We start from the raw sequence: 25,788 nt of genomic DNA on the forward strand, positions 1-25,788 counted from the left end.
CTGCTCCTGCTGCTGGCGGCGGAGCCTTCCTCAGGTAGGGCGGGGAGCGGGGTCTCTCCTCTTACTCCACTCGGTCCCTGGTCGGCGAGAGCAGCCGGGGTCCGGCCCTGGCCCTAGTCTTGCCCCAAAGGCCCCGCCGGCCCCGGGCCGCACTGAACCATCGGCCGTGGGGCCTCCGCAGCCGTCGCGGCCAGGCAGGGCTCGCCTCCCCTCCCGGCAGCTGCCGGCGGAGCCCGGCCGCCTTCTTGCCCCAGCCCGCCCCGCCGCAGGGCCCCGGCAGCGCGGCGGCCTGAAGCGCGCTCGGTGGCCGCTGCTGGCCCGGCCCGGCCCGGGTCCCACGCCGAGGGCCCGGCGTGCGGTATCTGCGCCGCCGCGGTGACCGGTGCGGGTTGTCCCGCTGCTCGGTGCCCGTCCGTCTTCCGCGGGGAAACCTCTCCCGTCCTCTCTTTCCCCGCAGGAAGGCGGCCGGCGGGGTCTGCGAGGGAGCAGCTCCCAGGCCGATGCTGCTGCCGGCCTGGGAAATGTGTCTCTACGGGGTCCTCGCCGTGGGCTCTCACCTCTACGCTTTCTACGAAGCGCACCAAGTGTCTCAAAGTAAGTCTGTGTGGCGGCTGGGCTCGTTCCTGCAGCGCTGCCCGCCCGTGGCTGGTGAGGCAGCTCGGCTTGTCTTGTCCTCTCTGGGTTGGTTTCTACTTTGCTCTTCTGTGAGGAGCACCTCTGCTCTTTCTGGCTGCAAACCAGCCCTGTGTGCGGAAGCAGCAGCCCGGTGCCAGCTGGGCAGAGAGATTCATCCCAAGGCTTTCCTGCCTCGAGTGCTGGGTGTCCTGGCACTTGGCTGCTGGGAAGAGATGAGGGAGACCTCTGAAGCTGAGCTACTCGAATGAGGGCAGTTCAGGAAAGTTGGGTGTCAGTTGGTTTTTTTGCTGGCTAATCACTTGTAGACCCTTGGAGGGGGGTGGTTCAGGAGTACCTGTGCCTCATGATGGTTCTTGCTGGGGACTGAACCTGGGAAGGCCCTAGGGCAGGTAAGTGCTGACCTGCCCAGAGCTCTGGGGGTTCCTGTGCTGGGTTGTCTGCGCAGCTTTGTGGCCGCTTTGTTTCCAGACACCTGCCTGTGCCTTGTGTAACCTCTTGGTAGCTGCTACGGTGGCTTGGTTTTGATTCAGTGAGGCTGCGTAGTGCAGAGGAGGGGTGGCATTTTAAACAGTTTAAATACAATTCGTAGATGAAAAGAAGCTGTGCTCTTGCACATTGGTATTTTAAGGGAGATGGGATACTAATAAAAGTATAGGTAGTTAGAGGGACTTGCTAGGGAAATGTCTTGCATCTTGGTAGCCTTTAATCAGCAAGGTGTTCTACACTGGTGACCCTAGCTGGCTCTCGAGAGCTTAAGGGAAGAACAGGAGTGCCAGAAAGGCACTTGCAGGGCAGTGAAGGAAGTGCAGGGCTATGCACCCACGTGTACAGTACTTCTTCTGCGGAGGTGGCAAAAGGCTGCATAGGACCAGGCTCTGGAGGCAGCTTTTCTGAGTGGCTTTGCCCTGCTCTGGCTGTACTGGTCACTATCAGGTCTGTGTGTCCCTTCTGCTCCAGTGGGAGAAACCAGGTGGACCTGAAAGAAGGGAAATGAGGATTTTGAGGAACTGGAGGTCCTGTGTGGTAAAAAGTTGGTTACTGTCTGCTGCTGCCTGTGTTGCAAGGGGGAATCAAAGCATAGGTTCTGGGCAATTCGGTGGCTTTGCCTTTGCTGTGGGGCAAGCTGTGGCCTGGTCAGGCAGCTCTCCTGGTGAGCGGTGACATGGTGATGTGCCCTTCCATGGCTGAGTGTCCATGTTGGCAGAGGCGAGGCGGGAACGTGTTGCTCTTGAGCAGCAGAGGCCACATCCCCGATTCTCCCTGCTCTGGCTGCTGTGACCTTAGCAAAGGTTTCCTCCTCTTTGCAGGGTATGAAGCTGCGATGGACAGAAAGTTTGGGCTGGAACCAGGAACTCTCTTTCAGGGCCTCAAAAAGGTAGGATGGGTGACTGGTACCAGCATCTTTGGTTTTGTGGTAGTAGTGCAAACATCATGTGTCCGTGCTCTTTGCTCACCCAAGCTTCTGACTTAGGTTCAGAGGTTTGCTGTAACTTTGCAGATTTGGATATTCATAGGTAATTTCAATCCGTTTCTAATGAGGATGAGGGAATTGCTGAGTGTCTCTAGATCTAGCAATCATAACCAAAGCTTTCTTTTCTTGATCCCTGGCCTAAGTGTTTCTCCTTCATTACATCATTTAATAACCTTCTGTTTTACTGTTTGGCCTTAAAAGCTATGATCACCCTTGACATTTCCTGCAGTTTTTTGCTGTCACTGAGTACTTTGGTTAATGCTTTATGTCAGTTAACATGTATTTTCCTCTTGGTTGGCCTGTGGTCCAGCATGAAGAACAGATTTGAAGCTTAAGGGTTTAAAGAAACATGCTTGGTCTTTTAATAAAAAAACACCTAAGAAAACTAGCACCCATCTACCCCAAACAAAAAAACAACCAATGCTCCCCCTCCATCTGCCTTGTGCCCCTTCTTGCTTTTGACCTCACATCCTCTTGAAGAAGTGCAACTAATGCAGCTAATATTGAGGATGACTTACATAAGACCAGGAATGCATATCTGTGGAAGCATTTTCGTGGTTAGGCCCACCATCACTGCTGGTAAGGGACCTTTGACATGTGCTTTCAAGAAAGACATAAAACAGTTGTGGAGATGAACTTTTCATGGGGCTACCAGCTGTTCCACCTTGCCTAATTTAGATAACCTATGTTACAGGAATCTCCAGCTGACCTGACTTCATCTGATCCCACTTAAGCTTTGTTAAAACAGGGAGTGAAACTTCTCTTCTGGCAAGGTGCCTTTTCACCCAAACTCTTGGTTTCCCAAGGCAGAGCAGAGTTGCTCCCGGAGTCTCTCAGGAGAGGCGAGGGGCATGTGCAGGGAAGGCAGTGTTTTGTTTCTCTTGCCTTTCTTAAAAGCTCTTTCTTGGAAGACTGACAGAAGTTGAAAAAAAAATTCCTGGCTAAACTTTTCATGAGTTAAGTATACTCCAAAATGGTTTTGGTATTTTCTTTCTAAAGGAAAAAGTCCTAAAATTGAAAGGATCCAGGGCAACCAGAAGTGTGAATTTGTTGGATTTGAAGAGATGGTCAGGAACAGTAGTAGCAGACTAATTTGCCGTCTCCCAAGATGGGGAACTAACACAAGGACGTGTTGGACTGGGAAGCCCTGACAAATGGGACCCTTTTTCCCAGCTGTATCTCTGTAGTCACCCTCTTCCCTACATCCCGGGGAGGAGGTGTGTGTGCATGTGGGTGCCTCCCTGCCTGCTTTGTGGTTAGAAAACTCCAAGGGCCTTTGAAGGGAAAGGCAGTGATCGCTGCTCAGTCAGGTTCAGTGCTAGTGTGGGATTTAGGAGTTGTGACGCCATCTAAAGCTCTTTCTGAATTTCATGCCATTGGAAGTCAAAATGGAGCTGTTGGAGCTCACTGCTGTAAGTGATCAGACTGAAACAAGATGTTCCCCAGATGTTGAGTTCTGTGGTGTTGGGTAACAAACCTAGTGTGTTAAGGAGATGTTTCCTTGCCCTGTAAGAATGTGCTTTTATGGCTGGATATACATACTGACCAGTTCCCTTGATGTCTCAGGACCCCATGGACTTTGAGTGGAGCTACTGGATTGAATGGGGAAGGGAACGTATACTGTGGCTTCTGGCTGGTCATCTGCTGGTATCACAAGTGTCCAGGCTCTTGGTGGAGAAGGTATGTATGGATTTTCTTCACAGCAGGGAGTTTCTGTGGGTTTCAGTTTACTCTGGGCGTGGGAAACTTGGCACTGAGGCTACTGAGTGTGAGAAATCCCATTCTGTGTTGTGAATTGTATGAGTGGGTCTGTAACATTGCACAGGTGAGAGCAAGTAGGCCAGTTGCCTTAAGTCTGTGTTTGCAGACTTCATCCTCCAACCCTTGAAAGCCTGTGCTTTGTTGTGAACCATTAACCAGTGTCATTTGACCTGTACACAAAAGAAGGGTGTAGTTATTCCTTTCCAAGACTGTAAAGTGATGACTGCTTGGGTTTTGGCTTGATTGCTAAATGGTTGCATGATAGTGGGAAATAACTGGCTTGTGGTATCACACCTTGCTAGTTTGGGAAAGGAAAAGAGGAAGTTATGTTATCCCCCAGATCAGGGAGGCTCTGGATTTCACACGTAATGCTACAGAAATGCCTTTCCTTCAATCTTTATGGATACAGCTGGGTTTCCCTATATTGTTACATATGTGTTCTTAACCTTGTTGACAGCATTTGTTTCTACTATAGACCCTGTGTAAGACAGCACAGATGTTGAGTGCTTTTTTTTCTTTAGAAATAAACAAACTAAAAATTGTTAATTTTTCTTTTTCTAACAGTATAAACCATGGTGCTTGATGGTTTATGGAATGGCTGCCTGCTGGTTGTTACTGGGAATCAAGGGCTTTGCTGTCATTTTGTTACATGCAACCATTTCATTTGTGGTGGCTCAGTTTCAGCTGTCGCTCCTGACATGGTTGTGCTCCCTTATCCTGCTATCCACTTTACGCATACCAGCTGTGGAAGAAGCCAAGGTAACGTGAGAAGGACTGGTTGAGCATCAGATCAATTATGGTGGTGTTTGTCCATTGTAGTTGCTATCTTTGTAACAGAGTACTACCCCTTCAGTTGATGTGAGCAGAGGTTGGCTTGAAAAAACTTAGTAGAGCTGCAGTGACTTATGCTGGAGCTTCTCCAGTTAGAAAAGTCATATTTCTCAATCATGCTGGCCGGTGCATTGAGATGAGAGCATGTGCCTTAATGTGTAAGTGGTGTTCAGTAGAGCTGGAATATGATAACAATTTACTGGTGCTCTAGTAAACACACCCCTTGTTCTTTGGAGGTGTAATGATACCAACTTAAGGTCCTGGTTTTTGGTTTCATATCCAGGAGTTTAGTCAAGTGTGACTGTACTTGCATGGAAAGGGGGATTGTTTCTCCAGCTCTTTGATTCGTACTAAACGAGTTGCTTGCTCACAACTAGTTGGTGCAATCTCAGTTTTGCTCTTTCTCTAATGGCTTTTGCTGGGCAGTACAGAGTTTAGAGAAACTGCTGCTCAGTTGTGAGGGTATGTCCTTGTTGCATTTACTTGGACTGATGGGAAAAACTGGGTATATGTGGTAAGGCTTGTTGCCCTGATGTTCGGGGAAGGGCAGAGGGGAGATGAGTGGGTAGGGTCTCTTTGTGTGGTATAGACAGATTTGTGAGTTGCAGAGAGGATGAAAGGGCCCACTGCAATGCACATGTAGTCAGCCCAACTGTTTGCTGATGTTTGTTTTTTGTGATGTATTTTTTTTTTGGAAACAGGTGTGACAGTGAGTGTCACAAACTTGATAAAGGCTCAGTAACATCTTTCCAGACTCAAGCTTTCTCAGGAGAGTCTCATTCTCTTCAGGTCTGAACTGCAGCTGTGGCTTCAGACCTGGCAGTCCCTCTGCTGTCAGCAGTGTTGCCAACTGGTTTGGGTATTGTATTACTGGACCAAATCTGAGGGAGATAATGGTGTTCCTGTAAGAAAAGTTCTGCTGTCATAGTTCTTCACAACCTAATATGTTTCTGAAATCAAGCTGTTGCCTCTATGCTGGTTGCAGTAGCTCTAGAGGCCCTTTCTCCATCAACAGCCAGTGCTTTGTTGTTCATGTGTGAAGTAGTGCTTTTCACTTCAGATGCTTGTTCCAGCTGCTGTTTGCTTTAGTTGCTTCCTGCTGCTGGTGACCCTGAAAGTTAGGATCTGGGTGGACGTTGCTGTCCAACCATATAGAAAACACAGCATTGCAGCATCATGATCTGGCTTTGTTTTGTCTTGCAGAGAACGTGGTACGACACTGAAAATGAGTATTATCTGCTGCTCTTCACTGTGTCTGTCCGCTGCCTCTTCTGCACTAGCTTCAGCCTGGAGTACTGCTGGCATGGAGCTGCCCAGAAGTCATCCCACTCATTCCTGTGGATGCTGGCATACGTGTTTTATTATCCCACATTCCACAATGGGCCCCTTATGAATTTTGATGAATTCAGTAAGCAGGTAACAGTGGTTTTTAAGATCATGCAGTGTTAGATTTTCAGTGCATCTGTGCCTCAGGTGAATTGAGTGAAGAACTATTGAAGTAGATGGTGATCTCTTTTCAGCTGCCAAATCTAGACACAGACACTGTACTTCAAGGAATAGATTAAAGCATGATAGGTTGATTTTTTTTTCTTCATCTTGAGAGATTTTCATACCAGTTATGAGAAAATGTTAGGTAGATAACTTCATCCAGTTTTTCTTGATGCTCTTTTAATGGTGTTTCATAATGTAGTTTACAAATAACCCTGAGTTTCTATTTATTTTCTAGTTACCTACTTGTCAAAAACTGATACTGATGACTTTCAAACAGAAGGTGTTCTTAATGTTAGTCTGTATCTGTTGTTCTTTTCTGTCTAAGTTCTGAAGTATGCTGCATGTAAAAGGGAAGGCTGTAGTTAGAAACCAGTCTTGAGTATTAATGCTTGTATGTCAGCCATGGCACAATACTGAACACACCTAAGGTTGGTAACTAACATTGAGAATAAATTTAGTCAACGTACATTGTCACGGTAAGTCTCTGTGTAATGGGTGAGTGCAGAGAGGTTGATTAGACTCCAATGTTAGAGAAGGTGGAAAGAAAGCAAAATAGTTTTTGAGGGCTGGCTGATTAATCTTCTCTACCAGACTGATCTTTGTTTCCTTCTGAAATGTTTTTCCCTCAACCAGGTACTTTGGAGAGGGGGAAAAAACCCTACAGAAAAGGAGTTTTCATGCATGTTTTGACTTCAGTAAAATCTATAATGGATTCTGTAATGTTTTTCCTCCTTAGTGATTTGAAGGATTTCAATTTTTACTTGGTCTCTTTCAACATTAAGAATTGTTTGGGTATCTAAAGGTATTTTATTTTCCACGTGATGTTACAGGAATGTGAAGACTGGACAATTTTGAACATAGCATTAGGAATTTGACTTTAAGACAAATATTCCTCCTCCCTTCTACTTTACAGAATGGTTTGACATCAAATTCATCTCTTCAACTAGGGAGCCCATGACACAAGTTGCAACAGTTGGAGAGTGTTCATAATTTTAGCATCCGGCTATTGGACTTGGTTTTTGTTTTCCTCTCCCATCAGGCAGAATAACATCTTCAGCAGCAGCTATCTAACTCTGAAGTAGATTTCAGAGTCACAGAAAGCTGCTGGTTTGTGTTGGAAATTCCTGGAGACTCCAGTTTCCCTTCATGCTGGTGTGAAAACAGCTGATGACTGACTTCGATCACTTTCTTCAGACTTTAGCAAGCTGAGCAGCTCCTTCAGTGTGAAGGACCTACCTGTCTTAGTGAATGTTTTTCCTAGTGCCTTGCAGGCTGCATTTCAAGTCTGCTTCTATGTGACAGGGGAAAAACCTCACATTTACACGCTTTATTGCTTTCCTTGTTTTCTTGCACACTTGAGTAAGAAGTGAAATCACCACCTGTGATGTCTATAGCTAACATCATTGGGATAAAGTGGCTGAGTGGAAATTTCAAACCATAAAGCTGCTTTGGATAGAAGTGTAGGCATTGCTTGTTTCTGTTTGTATTTGGAAATCTTTCTGTTGAAGCCATAGCAAATAGGCTGGGCTTTATGAAAGTGAAAACTGAGATTCTGGTGGACCCTGGAGTGACAAGTCCTGTGCTCATTTGTCTTCAGTAGCTTTGGAAGATGCAAGGCTGGGTGTTGTTATCCTAGGCTGGATGTTGTAGGAAAAGTCTGCATAGACTTGCATAGACACTGAGGTAATTTGGGGTTTTTTTACTGTTTATTGTTTTGTAGCTTCTGAAGTGTGTGGAATTCCACCTGTATTCTATTACCCCTAGCAGAGGGAGAGTTTGTTTTTTCAAGGAATGTTTCAGACCACCTATGAAACTCCACCTTGAGAGCAGCTTGGGGGTAGCTGTTATGAAAAAATCAGGAGGGGTGTGTGTCTTGCATTGAAACTGAGCTCATCTGATATGGCTCAGTGAAGACCCATGCAAAGACCATTTGTATTCTTGCTGTGAAGGAGAAAGGTTGAGAATGCTATGCGTGTATCTGCAGCAGGTTCTCTTTTAAATATGCACAGACCTGTTTGGTTATAGCCATAAAGAAGATGGAACAAACTGAACAACCTTAATGTGTTTCTCGTTGATATTTGCTGACATGCGTTGTCAGAGCTCCTACCTGAGCAGAGGCTATTGCCTTGGCAGGTGAGGCTGAAGAAGGATTTCAAAGTTTGCAGTGCTCAGCAGTTGATTCAAAGTGCACAATACAAAGAGTGTATTTATTGCTACTATCAGAAGAGACCATCTGTAGACCCTCTTAACTGAAGCTGAGATAGAGATAAGGGCACACTGGAAAGCCAAAGTCCTGGAGATAGAGACAGAGAAATTGCTGTGTGGCCCGAAGACTGTAACACCAATGCTGGCAATTGTCATCCGTTGCCAGGCACAAACAAAGGACTGACGCTTCATCAATGGCCTTGTTGAATTTCTGGGTTGAAGCAGGGCATAGCGGTTCTAGTCATGAGTTTGAACGTCTGTTGCACAAAAATCCCTGTGATTAAATGGTAGTCTCCGAGCTTTCATCTAGCTGATGCAGATGAACCTTCAGCATGAGTGTCCTGCTTCATCTGTGAGTGAGCAGAGCTAACTGCATGTTAGCTGTACTATGTGCTTGCAATTATGAGGGGGTTTTGTCTGTGCAGATGGGTCAGTTGCTTATCTTGTGCCTGCATTTTTGGTGGCCAGTTAGAGACTGGAGAAGGAAATGTTGCGCACCCACAACAACAGATGTACAAAACATGACTATATTTTTAGGCAAGCCTATGTTTGTTATTTGATCATATTCTCTTTTACTGTAGAAAGAAGGTAGAATAATGGCAATAATAGTATACCAATGTGCTTACTGTAGTTAGCGGTGTCAGAGTTCGGGGCATCTTGAGAAGTCTGTCAACTGCAAACCCTGCCTTATCTGATATTTAACTTGCACTTAACTGCCATTTGCTCAGAATGTCATGTAGGTCTTGCTGGCCTTGGTAATGCTACAGGAGAAAAATAAAGACCTGTCCTCAACCAATCCTATGCAGCTGGTAGAAGTTGGAGGTATTTTAAGAGCAAGCAGTCATCGTTTGTGTTGGTAGGGCGGCTGCTTGGAAAACCTTCATAGCTGTAGTGTCTTTAAACTTATTTCTAGAGGTTGATCAAGTTACAGGAATCAAAGTCTCACATCTGGATTCTGTTCAGGTTAACAGCACTTGCCCTTTTCTACAACGGTTTGGTGCAGTATATGTTCACATTTGGCCTCTTGTTGATTTCTGCTGCTTACTGAGATTGGGAATGGAGAGACCAGTCTCCCTCAAGAGTATATCGGGAATTTCCAGATGGTGTAGTCATAGAATCATAGAATGTATTGGGTTGGAAGGGACCTCTAAAGGTCACCTAGTCTAACCCCCTTACAATAAGCAGGGACATCTCTAACTAGGTCAGGTTGCTCAGAGCTCCATCAAGCCTGACCTTAAATGTCTCCAGGGATGGGGCTTCCACCAACTCTCTAGGCAACCTGTTCCAGTCATCCACCACCCTCATATTAAAGAACTTTTTCCTAATGTCCAACCTAAATCTACCCTTTTCTAGCTTAAAACCATTACCCGTCGCCCTGTTGCTACAAGCCCTTGTGAACAGCTCTTCCCCTGCCTTCTTATAGGCCCACTTCAGGTACTAGAAGATTGCTATAAGGTCTCCCTGGAGTCTCCAGGCTTTACAACCCCAACTCTCTCAGCTTGTCTTCACAGGGGAGGTGCTCCAGCCCTTTGATCATCTTCATGGCCCTCTGAACTCACTCCAACAGGTCCATGTCCTTCTTGTGTTGGGAGCTCCAGAGCTGGACGCAGTACTCTTGGGGGCATGTGTGGGATGTCTTACCAGGGAAGAGTAGAGGGGCAGAATCACCTCTCAATCTGGTGCCCACACTTCTTTTGATGCAGCCCAGGATACATCAAATAGTCCCCTTAGTAACAGTACTGAATAGCAAATGGAATTTAAAAAAAAAAAAAGGATGAATATTTGAACAAACCAGTCAGTTATATGCCACATAACCTCTTTGGATTTCCCCTTTAGATGAGACAAGAAGAAGACTTCAGTTTGAAGACCAATCTCTGTGTCTTAATTGTGAGCATAATTCGGATTCTCTTTTGGTGGTGCCTGGCTGAGCTGATGATTCACCTCATGTATATCCATGCTCTCTACAGCAGTGCTCTGCCTTTGGAAGCTGCATCATACTGGGCCTTGGGTGAGTATAGAAACCATAGCAGAAATCTTCCTTCTCCCCCCCCACTTCTAGAAACCCCAGTCTACCTCTGTCAATCTGTAGGTACTTAGGAATAGTACATTATGGCCAGTTACTGTCAGAAGGGTGGCCTACAAACTCTTAATATAACATGTAGATCCTCTAAGAAGCTTACAGTTGAACGTACTGAACTGCTTCCTAAATTGGGAAAAATACAGAATATTTTTTAATGTATAGTGTGTGTCTAAACTTCAGTCCGAAGTATCCCCTCCCCAAGTCATAGAATCGGGCATTTAAAAAAAGATTGTTTAGTGTAGAGGTGAAGGAGGGGAGATGTTAAGAATTAAAGTGTTTGTTCATCATCTTTTGTGTTTGATGTTTCTGCTTTGTATTTGTGTTGAAAGGTAAAATGACAGTAGTCAGGGAAAGAGCAGAGGGAAGGAATTGCAAACAAAAGAGCAGTCAGTGCCTCTTAGCTCTGTTTTCATGCTTGATTTCCCCCTCCTCTGCTCCCTCCCAGCTCCCTGGTATTTCATTACAATGCCTAACTGGGGGGGGGGAAGCAAGTGCTGATGAATGCAGTGTAAAATGGCAAGAGCTTTGGGTGCTGATATGTAGATAGATGTAGGCTAACCTGTTAAGCAACTGGTGTATGTTGTTGGTCTGCTTTTTTTCCACTGTCCTGCTATGTGCATCACCAGGTAGGAGAAACAAAAGCAGAGAAACTTCAGGCCTTAAAATGAGGTTCTGAAAAAGCCTTGATGATTGCTGAATTGAAGGAGGTGTCTTACTGTATCAGCAAGTAACAGGAATCAATACACACTGGTATGGTCCTGTCAAGCATTCACTGGAGATCATGTACAATGCGCAGTGTATGTGTTGGAGGACACTTGTGTATTGGACTCTGGTCAGTAGAGGGCAATGTGTGCACTGTGTGTGTGTGCATATATACACACCTAATATGTATTTAAATATATAATTTTTATACACTAAAAAAGTAAGAGCAGATGGAATGCAGAAAGTGAGAGGTTTGCCTCCATGGTTCATTCTACCCCTCTTTACTCAGTCACTGTTTAGAAAGTGGATTCTGAGTGTTCTAGATGTCAGTTCATTGATGAATTACATCTGTTAGCTCCTGGTGTTGTCTGTATGTCTAACAAAGCTGGCTACTGGATAAGGCAGGCAAGGCTGCAGAACTAGGGATGAAATATTCCGGCTTTTGGCAGGTTACTATGTTGATTTTTAGGAAGGGGGGGGTGGGGGTGGGGGGAAGGTACTTTCCACGGAATAGCTAAGTAGGCTGTATATCTATTTGATAAAATAAAGTGTTATGTCCTAAGAATTAAAATGCGTTTTGAACAGATGATTAGAAAAGTCTAAAATGCCTCAAAGCAACAGGTGATGAAAGCCAGTGTTAAAGCAAGTTTGGATTGTAAAACTGACTGATTAAGATCATAGAATCATTAGGTTGGAAGATACCTCTAAGATCATAAAGTCCAACAGTCAACCCAACACCACCATGCCCACTAAACCATGTCGCAGATTGCCACATCTACATGTTTTTTGAATACCTCCGGGGATGGTGACTCCACCGCTTCCCTGGGCAGCCTGTTCCCGTGCTTGACAACCCTCTTTTTTTCCCCTAATTTTCCTCATATTGAATCTAAAGCTCCCCTGGTGCAACTTGAGGCCATTTCTTCCTGTCCTATCACTGGTTACTTGGGGGAAGAGACCAACACCCACCATGCTACAGCCTCTTTTCAGGTAGTTGTAGAGAGCAATAAGGTCTCCCCTCAGCCTCATCTTCTCCAGACTAAACAACCCCAGTTCTCTTAGCTGCTTCTCACAAGACCTGTTCTCCAGGCCTTTCACCTTCTTTGTTGCCCTTCTCTGGACACACTCCAGCACCTTAATGTCTGACTTGTAGTGAGGGCCCAAAACTGCACACTGTATTCAAGGTGCAGCCTCACCAGTGCCAAGTAGAGGGGCATGATCGCTTCCCTACTCCTGCTGGCCACACTATTTCTGACACAGGCCAGGATGCTGTTTGCCTTCAAGTCTTATGATCAAGTCCTTGAAACAAGTCTTGTGGAGACCCTCCTTTTAGGATAGGTGTGTACAAAGTGTAACCATACTCTCACTAAGCTTTGTCTTTGTAGTAGTGAAAGCAGGTGTTTAAATATTATGGTGCAAATTAGATTCTGGGTCACTTAAAGTGTTTTCTCTGCAGGTTTTATCACAGTGATTTTACAGGTCTCTTCAGAGTCCAACCAGTGACAGGCCACTGTTGTGACCTGCTTTAGAGAGCCACTGACATGAGTAAGGGTAGTGGTAATATTTTTCCATTGATCCTTACTGGATCCTTATGGATCTTACCATGCTTCTACACCAGTTCTTGTACAGAACCCAACACTCCCCTCTGTTTTGTCTTCTGTATTATTAAAACCAATTACATCAGATAACTGAGTCTTGAGACCAAGGAAGCAGCTTGTTGTTGACTCAGGAAGATTAACCACATGGTCTTAGCCTTTCTGCACTGCTGGGTTTTTTGTTCATGTTTCGTATTTAACCACAGCAGCTTCAAACCAGCATGGAGCATCTACTTAAATTATGATGCCTGGCTGCCCCAATAGCCTGGTAAACTTAGCAGAAGGGCTGTGAGACTAGTTTGCAATCAACTGTAATCAGTTCTAATTAGGGAGATTATAACTGCGCCTCCATCTTTTTTTTTCTGTGGTATCTTTGAATGATGGGCAATAAATGCCAGCAGTGCAGACAGACAAAAATGCTGTGAGATTTTGCTCTTGGCATTTTAAGGGTAATGATGATGGTCAATATACACCTCAGAACTGTGAAGCTACAGTGTTCTGCATCACTCTGTGGTGTTCCTGCAAAGAAATAAAAACCCAAACCAAACATTGAGTTGCAATCCTTGTTTAAAAATGCCAGTGTACAACATTAATAAATGTACATGGCCATAAATGACAAGGCAGAAATGCTAGTTACCTGAAGTAGCATTACTGAGTGCACACAGGTATAAACTTGAGAAAAAATAATACCTGGGAGAATGTGTTTCCCAGCAGTAAGAGAAGTATTTTTCCCATGTGTGGAAGGAATTAGACAAATAAGTTTCTAAAAGCAGTAATATACAAAATGGTGCATGCGTGGTTTTGATGCCTGAGTATTTAACTGTAACAAAAGTGCAAGCTGCCTTCAATATTACTGTTTGAGTGTATAAGCTACTGTTTATATATTCTGTGAATTGTATGGTTGTTTTAAACGTCTTGCACTTTTAAACTTGCGTCCTTTTGCAACTAAACTGAAGATACTATTAGATCAAATGTTCAGGTTCTTTTTTTCCGTGCCCTTTCCAAGCAGTATCTGCATTACTGCAACAGCACTCATGGCCTATAGGTTGTGTTGCCTCATTCCTTCCAATTCACTTACAAATGCCTGGTTCTGTGTGTTCTACTCTTCTGAATATGAGCATGTCGAAGTGCAGAGTTTCTCCCTTTCTGAAGGAAGTTACCTTCCATCCCAGATAACCCAGCTGGGCTGTGTTTCTTGTGACACATGCTATCAAGGTGTCTTAAAGGCTCAGAGGGCATTGTAGCCTTGCTTCACCCTTTCCTTGTTGAATATCCTACAGTTTCTTTATTTGCTATGTATCTGGGTATATGAAGCCTGTCTCTTGAGTAAAAAATGAAAATGATGTGGCACGTGCTTTTCTGCAGTTGTTGTACATGGATGGAAGAACTGCTGTAATTGAAGTATTTGTGCAATCTCTTTAATTGCTGCTGTATGCAGGTTATATTTGTAACTGGCAGGTTTCAGGGCCTTTACCTGAGGGAGATAGGAGTGTTGGGAAATGTGAGCAGAAGACTAAAACAGTGTATGTGTAGTTCATGTAGAGGTAGAACCTTCAGTTCTCTCCCAGTCACCACTGTTTTCCTGGATTACTGTTCTATGTTTCTGAACTTGTGCCTGGCAGCTGCCAGTAAAAGCAACTTATGTGCCTGACCTGTGGATCAATAAGCTATGGAAGTATACACAGTCAGCAACCTGTTCTGAGAGAGCGGGTTGCATCATCTGTGCATCAATCCTTTAGTGAGTTGTAAAGTGTCTTGTTGCACTATGGCTCCTGGATTTTGGGGGTTTAAATGAAAAATGGTTGAGTTCTAGCTGGAGGGTCCTCTGAAGAACAGCAGTTATGTTAAAACTATTCTTTGTAGTATTTAGAAGAACTTCTCTACTAAAAGGGAAAATGAACATTTATCATTTAAGCTTTTCAGCTAGACAGTACAAAATCTCATTTAAGTTTTTTCCATGTTGAAGATTTTTAGCTAGACTTATGTCTATGATATGAGAAAAATCTGGTTACATGTGTGTCTTTCACGGACTAAAGAAAATAGAAAAAATATTATGTATATGTTTTCAGGGTATCCCCTCCCCTGCTCAATACTACAGTCCCTACGTGCCACTTAGATGTTGAGTTTCTTTTGCCACATATTCCTCCGCACATTTAAATTGTTTCCTTTAGCATTCTGCACAGACTTCTTTAAACTGCATGCTCATATTGCAGCAAGCTGTGGCTGTGGTACTGGAAACCAAATGCCATGTGGATTAACAAAAAGCTGCATCATATGGGTCTGAAAAGTGTAATTTCATGCAGAGTACACAGCTGTATTCTGTTTACTCAGTGGCCTGTGTTTGGTAGCAAGAAAAACCTCCAAGAGGAAATGTCAGTCTCTGGTGTGGAGGAGGAGAAGATGAGAGTTAGCTTTGGGTAGAGGTGCTTTTAGATATCAAAATAACTATTTTGGGTAACTTTGGGTATAAATTATTTCCAGTCATCACCCATAGCTCCAGCCCCACAAAGACTTTATTCTTCTCTGTATAGGGCAGTAGGAATCTTGCTCCCTGTCTGGATGTTGGGGAAGGCATTTGGCCATATCCTCTGGGTAGTATGAGATGGAGAACACAAAATCCATGTGAAATCTTGCACTTGTTTCTCCAGTGACTCTTGTACTGGCTTGTGTATTCCTCCAATGCGATGGGCTCCAGTGGCACCCCACTCTCCCACCTTCTGATGTTACTGCTCTCCAAGACACACCAGGCATGATGAACACCTGACAGCACAGATTACTCATGGGCTGGGCTTTGCTGCTCTCTTCTGAATGGCTTGTTTCTCAGAACTGCTGATCCTGACACCCCTGTCCTCATACCAAACCTTGGCTTCAAATCCTTCTCAGCAATGCTGATGATCTGTGGTAGGAATTACAAATGAAAAGCCAGGTGATAGCAAGCAATATGGTTTTCCAGTGGCCAACTCTTAGGTCCCACATCAGGACCAGAATGAAGAATACAATGGGACTGTATCCATAGTGTTTGTTTTTTTGACTGTATGTACTTGTTTGCCATGTATGTGTGGCCCCTCAGTTTGTGGGAGGGATGTTTATGTCTGAACACAGAATTAAAGATGACATCTGGGCAGCACAGTACTGTTACTTATTGATACCAAGAAGCCATTGCTTAGAGAATCAGAGCATTTTCTGGAATTCACAAATCATTGTGTCTATAGTCAAAAATGTTTGTGTCTGATTAGTTAGCTATTGGTGCATTGAACAATATCTGGGCATTTGTGCTTATTTAACTCTGACCACCAAATGCAGTGTTTATAGCAATGCTGTGGTTTTGGTCAATGCTGCATCTCATTCTGGTAACATCGGTCAGATCTGAAAGAATTGGGTGCTTTCAGAATGACACAGCAGGAAGACCTGTGTTCCATGATAATGGAAACCCTGATAATTGATTCTTCTTCATTTTTAAAGTTAATTGGGGTTGACTTGCTGCCTTTACATTTTACACTGTAAAATGAAGATTTGCAGGCACTGATGATAAAAGCCACTATGGATTCCAGTAACTCAGTGTCCTGGTGAGCTGCAGTGTACCAGAATAGCCCCACTGGGTCAGATCAGAGGCTTATCTACTCTAGTGAGTAATGTTTGGATGTGGTATGTAATGAAGCCTGGGAAAAGAAATAAAAATTAACAGGCAAGTAGATTGGTGGCCCTTTCCAATGTATGTTCTTCAGGGTTCTGTAGCTGAATGACAAAGTCATTGACTTGAATAGTAACAGAGAATTCAACAGCACTAGTTGAAAGATCTTAAATTGAAGTAAGTGATTTTTTTTTTCTTTACTACGACAACATAGAATATCAATGGTAAAATTCACTCTGGGGTACATTCTGTTATAGAAACCGAAATGGATGTTGAGTGTTACTAATTCATTTGTGTGTGAAGTCCGATTCTGAAAATGCAGATATTAAAAACTCACTGCCTAGATTTTCCTTATGAGGCTTTGCATTTACCCTGTTGATTCAGCACCACTTACTCGTCTCTGCTCATCTGAATGGAACTTTAGTCTCACAAGCTATAGTGAATGATGAAAGCCGGAATTCTGCATGAAAATGTGTTGTCTAATACAACTGTTGCACTGGATTAGTCCAGGATACTAACAGATACTGTAACTGTGAAAATATATTTGACTAGGAATCTGTAAATGTGCTTTGTCAGAGGTGTGTGTCTGATGTATATCTTGACGTCTGAGATGTATGCATGTATGATACAATGTGGTTAGTGTTCTGTGGCTTAATGTATTGGTCTTAACCATGTGCTATTTGTTTGTTATAGTAAAGCATGCACAAGTTAGTGTCAATTAGCTATCATTGTTTTAATTATTAACTAGGCTCTAATACTCCAAAAGGTACTTATTTTCGCATGAGCAGCACATAAGTAAATCTAGAACGTGATCTGTTCAAAGGTGGAGCCACTTGTCTTAACCTGTAATTGGTGATTTCAAGTTTTGATTTGTTGGAAGAAGAAACATTAAGTAAGTTCCTCTTTGAAAGTGAGACCTACAGAGTAGTCGGTGTAAGCTGGATGGTAGGGTGCTGGTTTTGATGTGTTGCAGTTCTTTTTCTAATAAGCCCATAGATAAGAAATCAATTTCTGAATTCATTTTAAGAAGCACGTAGTGTTTTGCTATTGAAATTAGGGTGTCTGTGCATCCATCTAAATGGTAATGAAATACTAATGGAGTAATCTAAGGCTTTTTTCTTCCATTCTGCATGATAATGACAAGAAGAATCTGATAAAATATTTGACATCTTGATGTCTGTTTTGAAAACTGGAAATACAAATATGAGTTAGAATGCTTAGTAAGATTTTGTTCTCTAAAACTTTGGGTAGTTCACTGCTTTCTATAAAGAAGTATGTGTGTGTGGGAAGGCGAATTTTTTTATAAGCTTTCCTACATGCTAAACTTCCAGATAGTATTGACAACTAATCTACTTTTATGACTGCTTTTTTACTTGTGTGTTGTGGCTTAACGTCAGCTGGCAACTGAGCACCACGATGCTGCTCACTCGCTCCCCTAGTAGGTTTGGGGAGAGAGCTGAAAGGGTAAAAGTGAGAACTCATGGGTTGAGGTAAAGGCAGCTTAACAGGTAAAGCAAAATAAGGAATTCATCATCAGACAGATGTTCAGCCATCTCCAGGGAAGTGGGGCTCCATCATGTGTAACAGTTACTCAGGAAGGCAAACACCATCACTCTGAACACACTTCTCACTCCTTCTTATAAAGATATGCTGAGCATGATGTCATATGATATGGAATATCACTTGATGTGACCCCAAATTCTGAGCTGTTTTAAATGTCTGTTTCCTGTTAGATTTGTGCCATGAGTCACTAACCCTTTTGAAATATGACTGCATATTTATCTCTGATATGTATTTTCTGGTTGAACCTGGCCTGGTACTTGACAGAAACAAGCATCTACAATCATTAATGCCGTAGGGTCAATGTAGCTGCAAAAAGGTTAGAGTTGTGCTGTTGTGCTTGTAATAAAATTGCCTGCTAATTTACAATTCTTGACTATGAGTTTTGGTGTTGGTTTATGGACAGAATACCAAGTGTGGCTTCTAGTACCTGGATCCCAATATTTTGTTGCTTACTTATGAAAGTGTTCTGTTTGGTAACTTCTGTCAAAAAACATCAGGCAGAGTTTTAAGAATATGAAAACTAAAAAATAAAAGAATTCTGTGAATATTCTAAATTCTAGTTATCCTTGAAAAAAAGCTCTATGAAACTTACAAAATGCAGTTTTGGAGTAAATTCAAGGGAGGTAAATATTTGAAGGTCTATAAATGCTTTTTAAAGCATAGGAAAATTTAGAATGTTTTAAGGATTCCAAGATGTTAAATTGAAAATATAAATTTATGTAAAAGCCAATTTAATCTGGGATTTCAAACTGCTTGACTGTTGAAAAGCATGGGTTTAAGATTGTGTGAGTACTTTAACTTGTTTTTTTTTTTAATCCCTTAACACACTTCAGTTTTAAAAAAAGTTAACATTGATACTGAATCCTTTGAATTAACTTATTCTGGGGTAAAGATAGTATTTTTGCAATACTTTTTCCCTTAGGTGTGTTTTAATATACACTTGATATAGCTTGTTTAAAATTCAAGGTAATGCTTGTGTGAGAGTTCTTTTTAAGCTTTAAATTGAACACTAGAACAAATCATGTGATACTGTTAATTTGAGAAATTTAGCATTGATCTTATTTTTTTTTTATTTCATGGTTTTAAATTGCGTGAAGCAGTGTACTTCTGGCTGCTTTGTGCTGTAATGGAGCAAATACAAAGCAGCTGGAATGTCTCAGGTATGCCAGGAGGCTTAAAGCCTGTGCCTGTTGCTAGTGCAGCTCAGCTTTTGGGTGGCTGTGGTCTTGCCCTTAGTTTTTCATGTGTGGCCACTGCTCTTTCATAGCTGGGGTGAGAGTTGAAGACCAATGAGAACTTAATCTACATATTTTGATAGAGGCCTTCACGTTGTTGATGTTGAATCTTAAGAATTGCCACGTGTGGAGTAGCTAGTGTGTGCCAGGTAATGATCAGTGATGTGACATCTACATTTGTTTAAGATATGACTGCTGTTGAGCTGTCTGCTAGTTAACAGTAATAACAACTTAGATGTATGTTATTAGAGATGGTGAAAATGCCTTTTTTCTGCAACTTGCTCATAACTTTGTTTTGAGAACTGGGAATCTATCATCATTGTGCTTAAGATCAAATGTATTGATCTTCTGGTCTCTAGAGTGGTAGTGTATGTCTCTAAGTCTCTTTCCATCGTGCAGAGCCAAAGGATTTTGAATGTTACCAGTGCACAGACAGCTGTGATCTTCATAATGGGTTTGTGTGGGTGTCAGCATTTGGCTCTCCAATGAAATTTGTCAGAAGAGAACTGGGAAACTGAATGAGATGGGAATTAAAGCAGAAAGTTGGCTGTATAGATGATTTAGCAGTAATCTAGTGTGTAGCTAATTGGCTAGTATCCAAATCGTGCTTCTGATTGTTTGTTTTCCTCTGGGGAAGAATGTTATTGAATACTAGATGACTGTTTCCCTGAAGGAAAATACCATAAGCTTCATGTCTAGGTATTTTGTTCTAACATCAGTTTTTATCTTGTATAGCACAACTGTTTCTTAATATCATGATCCGTGTGCATGATATAAAACTAAAAATGTTGGGTTGTAGTAGTAAAATGCTGGCCATGTATAGGCCGGCAAGAGTTTTGCAGTTTACAGTATTGGTGCTAGAATTTCACCCTAGGTTGTTATATATTAGATGAATCTTTAATGTTTAACTTTTGGTTGTCATCCATAGCATACTCATTACTCAGCAGAATGCAAAAGGGATATTTTGCCAAAAAAAAAGCAGATTATTTAGGTGTTCCTGGACTTGTACTGCTGGAGTCAGATTGAAGACTCCAAGGAAAGTCTGCTGGAAGGTTTTAAAGTTAAACACTGCAGTCAAATCACAAATTAGTATTAGTGAGGGAAAGCAAAACACTGGAAAGAAAGAAGATGTAGCAATTGCATTTGATAATTTTTTTTTTACGCTTAGAAATTATAATTTACTTTTCCTCTTTTGGGATTAGATTTTACTTATGTCAACTGTCAGATGGAAAAGCTCACCAAAGACAGTGGAACTTTAGGAGTGAACTCTTACCAGTTTCTATAAAGGTGTTGGCATCTACTTTTTACTGAGTATTTTCTTATGACTGTTGGTCAAATACCAGTTTATTCAGCAGAAAACATTTAGAATATTAATGAATCATCTTGCTTTGTTTATAATGTATTCTAAGATTGTTACTCATATGCGTAATAACTCTGAGAACAGACAGTATGATTTTCATCTCGCCTTACAAGATGCTGCATTTTGTGCCATACCATGGGGTTAAGCTGTGAACAAATGCTGCCAAAATTTCTACTTTGGAAAACGGGCAGCTAAAGGACCTAAGGAGGCCTTTGTCCTGTGGGTTTAAAAGCTGAAATAATGCCTTAAGCATTATGCCATGTGGAGTTCCAGTCTTCTATGCCTCAGCTGCAGCAGGAGGGATCTTATAGGGGGTGTTTTTGGGGACACAAATAATCTGACAGTACATGGGACGTTTGTGGAGCTGTCAGGATAAGTTGCAAAGATAACCATTGTTTAAACCTATTCTAGAGGAACAAATGAAGAGTGGTTGGTTGTGGCTTTTTGCAAAGATAAAATTTGTCTGTAGTAAATGTTCATTGCTTATACTGGTATGTTCTGATTTTTAGCTCAGCCTAAGTGAGTATTTGTTTTTCATAGCAGTCAATACCCACTTTCTTGAAAGTAGAACTACAGATGCTTGCTTATGCCTTTGTATTGGAATGATGGTACTGTTTGCTCCGTGTCTGTGCCATAATTGCGTGTGCTTGTGTTCTATAGCTGTTGCAAAATTAAGTATGGTATATCTCATCAACCGATGATGCTTGCTTTTGTTCTTTGTATGACGACTGTTTAGAAGTAAGCAGTATTAACAGCTTTTAAAAGTATTTCAGGATTTGCTTAAGGTATGATTTTTAACCTTTATTTTTTCTTTTAGGTGGCTTGGCTTTAGCTCAAGTACTATTTTTTTATGTGAAATACCTGGTTCTATATGGTGTTCCTGCCCTCCTCCTTCAAATGGATGGACTCAAACCTCCAGCTCTGCCTTGCTGTGTGAGCCTGATGCACAGTTTCACTAAAATGTGGAGGTTAGTCATCATTGCTTTTCAGTTTTACTGATGTGACAGTCAGTGTATAAGAACATGCATGTGTGTGTGTACATGGTCGCATACATGTTTGCTTTCATGTTCTCATGCTTCTTCTCTTACCCCCATAACTCATCTTTAGCACCTTCTAAGTGAACTTCAATTTGATGGCTACTTTTTTCACACTGTGGAGGGTAGGGACAAGCATCCCTTCCAGCATTTTCATCCTCTTATTAGAATTAAGACTCTACTTAGCTTTACTAAAATAGCAATTATTTTTTCTACATATCTATTAAATGGTTCATTTTGCAGTCTTGGTCTAAAACCCCCATTGCAGCTAGATATTCTTCCACAGAAGGAAAGGAAATGCTTGATTAATCATGCTGTGGGGAAATTATATATGAATACTTTCATATGTAGAGTCATGTAGTAGAGAAAGTTAACACATTAAAAAATACTGTGAAAAATAGTACTTATTTATAATGTAGAATGAATTTCTGGATCCCCTTTGCTTTTAATGAGTTTCAGCACAACATTTCACAAAAACGTATCAGTATTGAATCTTATGGTTGCTTTAACTCAGTGTTCACTGAAGTATTTTCCCCAAAAACTGTCTCCCAGGTGGATTCTGCTTGCTGTTTAGCCTAACAGTGGATTCACTTGACTTCTCCCCTCCCTTGTGTTTTCCTCTGCACTATCTCTAGTTCCTTCAGTGGGATGCTGTGCCCCAGACTTCTAGAAACATTACCTGAAATCATTCAGACTTATCAGCTTTTTAGTGGAGAGACTTCTTTTGGGTTATGTTAGTGCAGAGCCTAGCCCAATGGTGCTTGCCCCATTTGGTCTCCGACTGCTTTGCAATATGAATAAAGCTTTATCATTTTAGTCACAAAAGCAGCAGGCCTGCTATTATCAGAGCTTTATTGGATGAGATTTTAATTTTGTTTTCAGCTTGAAGCTAATTGTAACAAGAAAGCTTTATAGTTGATAATAGTTGGCAACTGTAGATATGTAAGCATTCAAAGAAATGCAGCAGAAATAAGAGTGCAGAGAACAGATGAACTGTTAAAATTATTCAGCTATTAGCAAATACCTTGGTTTAAATTCTCTTTCAGAGTTTGAACTGAACTTATGACCTACAGAGTTAATGTAGAAATCTGTGGTTTTTACCAGGCACTCTCCTGAGAGCAGCCTCTCTTGGCCTGCTGGCCCTTGCAAGCGGAGTTCTAAACAGCAGTGGGTTTTTTCCTCCTCTCCCAGTTATTATTCCAGGGAATGTGTGTATTGCTCTGGAGGTGCCAAATAAAACTGAACTTCAGCACGAATACTAATGGCATTGCTGTGTCAGGTGGCTGTAACAGGCCGTGGAACTGTACTCTGCGCCTGCAAAGATGTGTGGTGTATCACAGTAAAAACATTGGGTATTCTTTAAAAAATATTCGTTAGACTTATGAGAAAATTGAAACTAGTATCTAAGCAGAAAGTGTTTAACACATATGAATGAAATACTTGAGCAAATGGTAAATAGCAGTTCACATTTTTTTCCTTCTGTAAAAAAATAAACTAACTGCCAGAAAGAAACAAATCCCATCTATGAGGTAATTTTATTATTTGCTTTGAAGGCTGAAAAAAACCCCCACGTACAGCTGACTTGATTTCCTGCTCTCATAGCTGTGTGGATGGGAGAATTTCCTATGGCTCCTAGAGAATTATGGGTCATTCTCAATTATCTAAGAAATCTCATGTAGGTTGCCCTCTGAATCCCTGAATTATGATGCCCTTACGCTTTTACAGTTAAACTCTTCAATCACTACTACCCAGAGGCTTTGCAGTCTTTTTATGTGTTTTGGTATTATATAGGAAAGTCAGTGTTAGAAGTGGGAATAGCCTTTGTTTCTAAACTGTATGACTGTCTGAACAGGACAGGAAGTGTGGAAATAATAAGTTTAGCAAAAAGCTAGCAAAACCAGAAACAGTAAATAGTTTGTGTTGTGAAGCCTTGTGAACAGTGCCCCTGTGTTTCCTTAAAGTGCTAAATACTCTTTGTAATTTGAATATGTGGACTTCTAAGTGAATGTTCCTAAAAACTTTATCAGAGCAGGTGAAATTAGTGTTGATAACACAGTGCCTAGTTTAAGCTGGTAGATTGAGGAGATCTGTACCAGCCTGTTTGAATAAAATGGCAGCCTGGTAAAGCTTATTAAAGGCTTCTAGGGCCAGGGTGGGAAATGAAGTGGGGTGGAATGAGCCAGATGACAATGGAGTGCACCACTGTTAGGTGCTGGCTGGCATTGGGGAGGCTGCTTGCGAGGGAGGCTGCTTGTATATGCTTGGCTTGCTCTTACCCTTCTTGCTGGTGTCTGCCTTAGAGTACTCTTGGAAACAAGGTATTATGCTAGGTGGGCTTTCAGAAGACCCAATATTGCTATTTCTATGTCTCAAAGGTATTATCAGTGCAGACTTTGAAGGAGAGAAGATAGCCTGAAGAGAAAGACAACATGAATGTCACAATGTAGGGAATGCAAATATGCTAGTAAGGAGTCTTCCACCACCACCTGGTGTCCTTTGAGTGTAACAACAAAGCTTTTGATCTGATACATCCAGACCAGTGTCACTTATAATCAGTGTGTGCAGACATAATTCCCTGTGATAGAGCAGGTGGGAGAGCTTTCAATCAGGAAGATAAGAAAGATACCACAGTGTGTCTAAAAATTTCTCAAGAGCTGAAAGGCAAAGCAGGTATTAGAAAAACAAATCAGATACTCTGCCTCCCTATTTATGGTACCGAACAATAAACCAAATTGTGTCCATTCAAACTTAAAAATAAAAGGCTTTAATCAAAAAGGAGTTATCTTTTATTAGATTCTGCCTAATTTGCATTTTATTTAATCAAGACGGTCTCTCGAGTCAGAAAATTAGCAATCTTGTTTACTGTCTCAAGACAAATACAGGTGTTGAATGTGTTACGTGGTTTCATTTTACCAGGATAGCGTTATCTGCCAGGACATCTTTATGCATGATAAATTTGTTACTATTCAAAAGCTTGATTATAGCTGTGAAAAGGAGTTTCTGAGCTTCTGGTTTCCAGATAGGGCAGCAGTTTGACATACCAACTTTGAGTTTTTAACGTTTGCTTTATCATGAGTCATGAGGAATTAAAACTTATTTTTTGTTACTGAGGTTAAAAGCAAGGTAATGAATGGTATGAGCAACCAATGTTGTTGGAAACTTAGAAGTGCTTTTAAAGAATTGGTCAAGGCTGATATCTGCCATACAGCTTCTCGGATGGGGGAGCAAATTGTGTGGTGCAACTGGAAAAAGTTGTGCTACTGCTGAAACATGCAAATTAATTCAATATGGAAAAATATCCTAGTGGAGGAGTAAGGGCATGGAAACTGCAGATACAATAGATAGCACAGAACTAAATCATACATCATATCGGTAAATGACTTTGGCAATGTATTAGAGAAACTTGTCAGTTCATAAATTAGGACAACATTTAGCACAGATGCTGTTCATGGAGAGAAAAAAAAATAATTGTGCTTCCATTTTTATTTTATGTTACTGAGTGTGGCAAATGCTCTTCTGCAAAGATGTTGGACACACTGATCAGATGTGTTCTGACATGCCAGAGGAACAGCATGGCATAAGAGACCAGTTATCTCTGGTCATGAGCTGGTATGAAATATGCAGAAGCACAACTCCTCTGCCTTTCCACCTTAAAATTTGCACAGTCCCAAGTACCTTATCCCAAAATAATTTGTAAACAAGTGTGTTGAGGACAAAATGTGCTAAAACTTTATGCATGTTTAATATAGGTTAGCCTCAGCAAGGGTAGAGGTTCTTCAGGAAGGCAGTAAGAAGTAGTATTTGAAAGGTACACTTCATAGGAAACAATTTCATCCAGATGAAGGCAATGGAGTTGAAGTGCTGCCAGATAAAAATAAAATAATGCAATCATGGAGAGAGGTCTGGCCATTTTCAGTTACCATGTTGTAAATTCTAGATTCCACCTTGTATTTAATGCTGTGATTCTTTAGACAGGAGTCTGACATAAGTCAATGCCTCCATTTTCTTGCATGCTAATAGGTGGACTAGGAGAGTTCTATTTTGCATGTGCAAGCACATACACATTTTTATGTGAACATATGTTAAGTTTATCCCATATATGTTTTGGTGACATCAAAAAATGGTGTCTAGGTTATAAAGAAATTGTCTGCAATTCAGTCCAGTTTACTTGTCTCGTTATTGCAAAAGCATTGCTT

The 25,788-nt window shown here is 41.8% G+C and overlaps 1 protein-coding gene across 3 annotated transcripts in view; it reads left to right on the forward strand.

The window, feature by feature from the left end:
• Nucleotides 1-500: 500 nt before the first annotated feature.
• HHAT (hedgehog acyltransferase) overlaps nt 501-25,788 on the forward strand; it is a 158,829-nt gene continuing 133,541 nt past the window's right edge. The window contains exons 1-7 of one of the 3 annotated variants that reach the window (XM_086460600.1): nt 501-594; nt 1,944-2,011; nt 3,674-3,787; nt 4,433-4,627; nt 5,903-6,115; nt 10,232-10,403; nt 21,376-21,526. In XM_086460600.1, the coding sequence (XP_086316726.1) occupies nt 501-594; nt 1,944-2,011; nt 3,674-3,787; nt 4,433-4,627; nt 5,903-6,115; nt 10,232-10,403; nt 21,376-21,526 (1,007 nt within the window). The remainder of the gene's footprint in view (nt 595-1,943; nt 2,012-3,673; nt 3,788-4,432; nt 4,628-5,902; nt 6,116-10,231; nt 10,404-21,375; nt 21,527-25,788) is intronic. The other 2 variants (XM_086460601.1, XM_086460602.1) reach the window with 2 other exon arrangements.

The sequence above is a fragment of the Leptosomus discolor genome, chromosome 2, assembly GCF_034619465.1.
Source record: "Leptosomus discolor isolate bLepDis1 chromosome 2, bLepDis1.hap2, whole genome shotgun sequence".
NCBI classification, from domain to species: Eukaryota; Metazoa; Chordata; class Aves; order Leptosomiformes; family Leptosomidae; genus Leptosomus; species Leptosomus discolor.